The 7781-nt window shown below is 36.3% G+C and overlaps 1 protein-coding gene across 2 annotated transcripts; it reads left to right on the forward strand.

Annotated features, from left to right (window-relative positions):
* Positions 1–380: 380 nt before the first annotated feature.
* Positions 381–7117, forward strand: LOC138329254 (uncharacterized). 2 transcript variants are annotated; one of them, XR_011209432.1, is made up of 3 exons: positions 381–2729; positions 3277–5857; positions 6909–7117. XR_011209432.1 is itself a non-coding variant. In XM_069276096.1 (2 exons), exons 1-2 carry the CDS (start codon positions 453–455, stop codon positions 4957–4959), a joined length of 3960 nt encoding a protein of 1319 aa, XP_069132197.1. In that variant the 5' UTR covers positions 381–452; the 3' UTR covers positions 4960–7115. The 2 variants fall into 2 exon arrangements, 1 of the variants encoding a protein (XP_069132197.1); XM_069276096.1 differs by having other exon boundaries at positions 3277–7115.
* The last annotated feature ends 664 nt before the right edge of the window (positions 7118–7781 follow it).

The following is a 7781-nucleotide window of genomic DNA, read 5'->3' on the forward strand; positions in this document are numbered from 1 at the left end:
GCAGCAAAATCTACTCACGAAATAACTGGAGAGTTTCAAGCTATGAATGAAAGTGATTAAGGCTATCTCGTGTTGTGCGGTACTGGAAAAGGCCGGGTGATAAAATAAACTGTTCAAATCAATCTTTATCTTTTGATAGAGTTTATTTGGTAATTTTGTGAGGCTGCTTTTACAATTGTGTTTCATATACATACAATTAAAATAACATTTTTATCGTTCATGCTATGCATTTCGTGCAGTGACAATTTTTCAGGCATATTGTCTCATACTTGTAAGTTTTTTCACTTGTTTGATAAATGTTATTAAATATCATAGTCAGTCTAACTAGACATTTTATATACCTTAATTTTAATTACATATCCTGCTATTTTATCCAGCACAACCAGATTCATCAAATTGATACATGGCGTACGAAGTCTGAGCGAGCGTTGACTGAAGAAGAGAAATCCAAGATGGAGACCCTCTTCCTTGCCTTGCTGTTATACATTGGACAGACCAGCGCTGTTAATTTCACCAATATACTTCATCAATACTATCTAACATGTGGACAGACACATCTTTGTGGTGACAAGACACTGACAGACGACGTAGACCTAACAAGGACACACCATGGTCCTAGATTCTGTCCCAGGTGTCAATGCGACAGGCATTGTTTGAAACGCAAAGATTGTTGCCCGGATGTCATGTTTGCTCATCCGGGACTCGTGTGTATGGATCTTGCCGTATTTAATCCGAGAAACTTTGAAAAAAACACGACATTTGCTCTTACCGAATGTCCGAAAGGAACATCGGAGACAATAGCTCGGAAATGTTCTGGAAACTACACCAGCACGGAGAAATTCACGGTAACACCAGTGTCGTCTGCCGACAGTTTTCTGGTTTACAGAAACAAATACTGTGCCGAGTGTTTCGGGGAGATCAGCACTATTCCTTGGTCACTGAACATCGATTGTGAAGGAATGATTGACCTCAATCATCTTACTTCGTACGACGCCATTTTGGATGTGATTGAGAATAATCGATGTTCTATGATATACCAATCTCCAAACCACCAAAGATATGTAGACTGCGACATCCCAAAGAAGTTGAAGGACCCACGTAAGTTACATTTAGAAGAGTGCAACATTACTGGAACATGGGCTTCTTACGACCCAGATATAAATTGGGCTTGTCGAACAGTGGATCAACCATACAAACACTACAAAAACATGTTCTGCTATATATGTAACCCAGGTATACAGAGAAGAATGAGTAAAGTGATTGGTCGATGTAATCAGACAGGTGCATGGCCAGTTCAGAATGAAACCCTCCAGCGTTTGTGTGAATCGACTCCATTAGTTGCGGGGTCTTTTCCTTTTAAAAACGTTTTCTGTTATCAGTGTAACAGAAATACTAGTAACGCCGACATATTTTTAGATGCCTCCATCGTTATGGCAACAGACTTATCTGATGGATTATCCATATTTGGGTTTCAAATAACATCATTCAACAACTTAAAAGTTGTCTCGGCAGATCAGCCGATCATGAAAACCATCAACAAGAACGCTCCATTTTATGGTGGAGCTGCTACAGTCTTTGGAAATAAAGTTGACATTCAAAAATTGCTTTTTATCCACTTTCTACACTATGGTCACCAACGGTACTGTGACAAGACGATATCTTTCGTGAATCCCAAAGACACAGTTGGCAACTTACAAGATTGCGGATGTGACGTCACGTGCGTGTTGAGGTCAGATTGCTGTACCGATTTTGCAATGACATCACCGATGATGGTTTCCAAACACTTTTCCGGTTATGTTGTAGCAAAGTGTTACAATGTCACAGACATCCCTTATCTAATGGATTCGTGTGAAAATAGAAACACGGATGCCAGCTTTGCGCATATACCAATTGTGTCAAGCCAATCAGGGGTTAGATATCGTAACGTCTACTGTTTGATATGTAACGAAGGACGTTATTTGCTACCGCCTGCTAGGCTCACCAGAAATGTCAACATATCGCTGTCTCAAACCATGTTTGAAAAGTTTGATTTGGAATTAGAATGTAATTTCATAATCAAGCATGAAGAGTTCTATTTATTGAGTGAATTAATCAAAAACATAGAACATAATATCTTTCCACACAATAGAAAGGAAAAGTGTACTATGAAATTGTATTCGGACGGCCGGCGTCTTAAGTACTGGATCCATGATAGGTCAGTTTCTACGTGCAACGTTACAGGAGCGTGGGGCGATTATGATCCGGACATAGAATGGGCATGCGAGAATTATTTATCCGGTATTTCGCATTTTATCAAGTATGAAGTTAATGGATACCGAAATATATTTTGTAAGATCTGCAATTCTAACTCGCCCACTAACCTAACCACTATCGATACGTGTGACAAGAAAGGGCATTTGACACCGGTGAATGTTACCATGACAACACGATGTGGCGTATACCCACAGTCACCGTCTATGACTCTATATAAGAACAGGTTTTGCGCCGAGTGTTATATTTCCTCATTCAGTATGAAGGTCCCTGATAACTCGTATCAAAACGTGATTCAAAATGACGCATTTAAAAGTGACGATTGTTATAACCTCTTAGAGATCGGACCAATTATCGCTTCTACCTATAGGAAAATGTTTAAATTCAAAGCCATTGCTGATTATACTGTTCTAGACGATATACATGACGCCAATGTGAGTGGAAAATGTGGACACAATGAAGTGTATGATTCAAGGAAGGTAGATATATAATTTCATTAACAATACTTCGTTTATTTATACTGAAGATTATATAAATGGTTCATAAATTTTTCACCATTGACATTACACAATGTTGAAATAAGGATATTAAGTGATATCATTTATCGATAACTTTTTTTACATAAATCTTTGAATATCTAACGATGATATTGTGTTGTTAGAGCTTTATTTTATTTTTTGGTTGTGTTTTTATCACGGTATAGTCGGTTATATTTGTAGGTGTGAAATGTTGTGATTTAGGATTAACGGGAAAATCATCTTTTATCGCATCAATGTCTTCCGATACGGCTATAAGGGTTCATGTTTATCTACAATGTATTACTTGGTATTACACGTGTGAATTTTTCATGACCTCATCAATGATTCTAGAAATTAATATCATCTTCATGAGAATTACCCGCTATACGATATGTTGTCTTTTCAACTTCATACGATTTAAGGCTTAAATTGCAATCGCATGAACATTTTTATTATTTCTTTCTCAAGTTTGCTTTGTGAAATAAACATTGTTTTTTTTCAATTTCAGGAAGTTTGTCGACCGTTGCATTGCTTTGAAGGAAAATACCTCAGCAACAACGACTGCCGACCGTTTTTACCACATGCGACGTTGCTTGGCTACGCAATGGCGGCAAAAGTCATGGTGTATTTCACACCGCTAAATAATGAAACAGTCGGTGAAGTCATGAGGCCAATCAGAAACGTAATTGATTCTCTTATATCGACAAACCTTAAAATTATGTCGCATGATATTGAGTATGTATCCTTGTATATGCTTGTTCATCAAGATTGTGCTTCGAGGTATGGTCCAAGTGAGCAGCCATTTTTATTGCACACGTCATTTCTTATTTCTGCTATGGCTGACAGGATTGCTACTGAGAATAAGCTTTTGAATATGACGTCATCAAACTTCAGTCTGCCATGTCTTGGTACTATGTGTCATGTGGAATTCGCTTACGACAAGGATGCACTCGAACTGCCGACCATAATCCATACAGTTGATTTGGAGGAAAGTTGCTACCTCGTCTCGCATCAACAGGTTAGTTTCAACTCTGACATATATAAGTTGAAGTATGTGTCGAAGTTTTTGGCCTGTCAGCATGTTGAAATTGACGAAGATCAATATGAATATCAGGAGAACAAATTTCACATCAAACTCTTACCTAACGGGCCAAAGCTAAAGTTTGGCGAATTCCGGAAAAATGCTTCTTCCAGTCTCTTACAAATTTGTATCGACGATTTTGATAGAATGATGGCGTCTCATGTAGGAGCAGAAACAAACTCCATTGAAGACACTGTAAAATTTGTTCTTCAAGTGATGTCCTTTACGTGTGTCTGTTTATCAGTTTTGGGTCTGTTCATAACATTTCTGACTTACTGCTTCTTCTCACCTCTTCGTACACTTCCCGGCAAAAACAATATGTGTTTGATAGCGTCACTGTTTTTCTCCCAGTTCCTCACTCAGCTTGGCATACTACAATCCAAGGACAGGAAACTCTGCGCCACATTTGGCCTCTTGATCCATTACTTTTGGCTGGCGACATTTTTCAGCATGAACGTATGTTCCTATCACATGTTCCAAGTCTTTGTTTTCCCTTTGAAACTGGCTAAAGATAAGAAATCAGAACGTTTGACCCATATCTGTTACCTTGGTTACTGCCTTGGTCTGCCTATCGTGATCATCTCGGTTTATGTTGGTATCTCTGTGAGCGGGGAAGGCAGTATTGGGTACGGGAGCGACAATAAATGTTTCATATCGTCCCTGCTCGCCTTCATGGCGTCATTTATCGGTCCTATCTTCATTATCTGCTTGGCCAATATTGTGTTTTTCTCAGTGACTGCTTATCACATCTCCAAGGTTCCCCGCGTGACGTCCAACAAGTCCTCGCGACGAGAGGTCACAGTTCATATCAAACTATTCCTACTGACAGGAATCTCATGGATATTCCAGCTGATTGACTCCTTCGTTCCAATGTCATTTTTCTCCATCGTCGTGAATTTAGTCAACGCTTCTCAGGGAATTTTTATTTTTATGGCCTACTCTGTTAATAGACGGGTTCGATCGTACTATAGACAAAGTTTAACGCTTAAGACATTGTCGGCAGTTTTGACATCATCTTCAGGAAGAGGAATATCGTCCTGGGGGAAAAGACCGCCAGCGCCAGAATCAGAAAAATCGAGCAAAGAGACTCCGACAGAAAATCGTATATAATATCTTGATGTCGATCTTCGTAAAGCCTAAGTCAACTGGTATCAACTCTTGAATGAAATGAGGAGATACCATACGGCCGATTCTTTCACGGATGATAATTATCTTCGCGATTGCAGACAACATTTATTTTCTTTTATAAAATGCATTCTTGCAATAATATAACATGGAAATGTAATATAATTGGAAAACGTTGTAAAACAATACACATGTAGTTAAATTGTGATTTTTTTTTTATATTTAGAATGAAAATCTCGAAATCTTGAGCTTAAAAACACAGTAAACGGCTATACGAAAAATCATTATAAGATTTTTGGAAATGACCTTTTATGGACCCAGTTGTTAAATAAGTTAATTAATCGCAGTTTAACGACAGTTTCAAATCAAAATCAACAATTTCTATTAAACTTGATATCATTTAATGACTTTCCATATATTTTATTTTTTATCTACTTAGAGAAGACATAATCACAGGTTTTGAAGCAAATGAGAAATTAAAAGTTCATTAACCAAATGATTTATCTGATCATATTTCGAACATCCTTTTTATTTCGGACATTTCGAATGATGTCATTTTATCTCTTTGCTAACGAGACTACCCTGTATTAAAGAAAGACGACGGAAATTGCTTGGAGAATAGCAATGCCATTCGTAAACGAGATTATTAATGTACTAACCAGAAAGGCTCGCATTGGCACTTTGATTGTCCCATAGTTTCTCCTGCTTGTGTTATATATAACAAATAGACAAGCAATAACACAGGGTTGACGACTGTTTATTGGTTACATCCTTCATCAGCATCAGACTTATCGCACCAATAGGAGTTACCATGGAACGAATGGAGCTTGTTTTTCCTATTATCACCCGTTCTGTTTGGTAATTTGTACCTTATTAAGTTAAGGTAGGTCCATACTTTTGAAAACCGCGCCAATTCATATGACGCTATACCGGAAGTTGCGGAGTTTGTTTTGAATTCCAGAATGGTTTCCGATACGCCACGACATCCCACTTGGATATTTTTTCAATAGGTGAAAATTGTCTACATATTATATTGAATGTTTAAAATCATTAAATAAATCAAATAAAAGCAGTGAAGTGAAAATTATATGCTATCTCTGAGGTTTTTGCGGTCCCTGTCGTAAATGGGAATGGATTTTTAAACACCGGAAGTGCCGTTCGTCGCTATAAATGATAAGAGGGGACCCGGCCGGACCCAAATTCCGGAATTCTAAAAAAATCGCACACGTATTTCCTTCAAACACAAAATTTGGAGAAAATCATAAAAATAAACAGACATAAACCAGATATACTATCACAAAAACATATGAACTGATGTGTAATGTTTTTTGTGGCATGATTTTCAAAAAATAGTCAAATATGACCCATCTTAGCACTGGATGAAATGGGGGTAGGGTTGCGAGTTACAAACTTCAAGCTTACAAAATTGTGAAATTTTGATCGAGGACCCCATGTTTTTATATGATATTTGAAAAATATATTATCTTGGGCATATCATATACAAATATTGTGAAATTGACATGGGTTTTCATTTCCTTTTTGGCCTATTCATTGATTTTTTACGGGCGAAAATATGGCAAAACATGATAATTACGTATAGAAACGGTCCTGGGAAATAACGAAAATTAGTTAGCATTTGTTAAAATACAAGAGTTTTGTATATTGTTCTATCGTTAGAAATTTAGGACAAAAAATCAACAGGATCGAGACTACATTCACCCTAATATTACAGAAAACATAATTTTATGAATGTTTCTATTTTCGGCCAGCAAATTTGCATGGATGGTATATTTCAAGCTCAAATATCTCAAAAAGTAGTTCGAGAACACCCATTTATCTTTACAGATTTGAAATATACTTGAAAAATGCAAGAAAATAAGACCTGTTAGAAAAAAATGACATGGGTTTTCCCAAAAGTATGGAGCTACCTTAAGATAATTTCATTTTCGTGCATATCGTATTTATTAATTTATTTCTGAACAGTGCGCAGTTATCAGTTTGCTTACTAAGTGTTTACAAGCTATTGTATGTACGAATCTTCAACATTTTTATGTGAGCTTTATCATGTATATATTCATACTTGTGGAACACAAATATATACACTTTGCTAGCATTTATGTATTTATTACTTGTTTAACATTGAATATTTTGTTAGAATTAAATATATATATATATATATATATGTTTTCACCTTTTTGTTGTCATTACATCAAAACCTACTACACATGTAATACAGAAGCTAGATAGATAAATAAACTTATCGTTATGGTATGTTGTCTTGAAGATTGATTAACACAATTTCTTAGACATCTATTTAGAGGATAATGAACACAAGGAGAAAACAGTGATCGAAAAACTGGGAATAATGTTAATTCGTCGCATTTTTATTTCTTCTCGCATAGTGACAATAGTGTTTTTAAAGCCGACTTCATAGTACTAAATCTTTCCTGTTCTGTGAATACTTACATAAGCCAGTCTTTAGCTGAATATACAGACTTCATTCGATTTCATAATTTTTCAACAATACAATTAAAAACACATGATAAATATTACAAAGTACTGAAATACGACTTAGGCTCAGAATCCCTTTATTTAAGAGGTGTTTTATTTTCAGTATGTATGCGTCGATAAGAACCCAGGAAATACGTATATTGATGTTTGTTCTTCAAAGGCTAATCAGAGTATTGTTATAATTCAAGTCGATTTCTGTTGCCGAACCACACAATTTTAATCTTCATCAGGTGAATCGTTTGGATATGGTGAACTTCAAAACATGATTTAATCAATAGTAAGTATGATTACACGGA

This window comes from Argopecten irradians, chromosome 8 (assembly GCF_041381155.1).
Source record: "Argopecten irradians isolate NY chromosome 8, Ai_NY, whole genome shotgun sequence".
Classification (NCBI taxonomy): domain Eukaryota; kingdom Metazoa; phylum Mollusca; class Bivalvia; order Pectinida; family Pectinidae; genus Argopecten; species Argopecten irradians.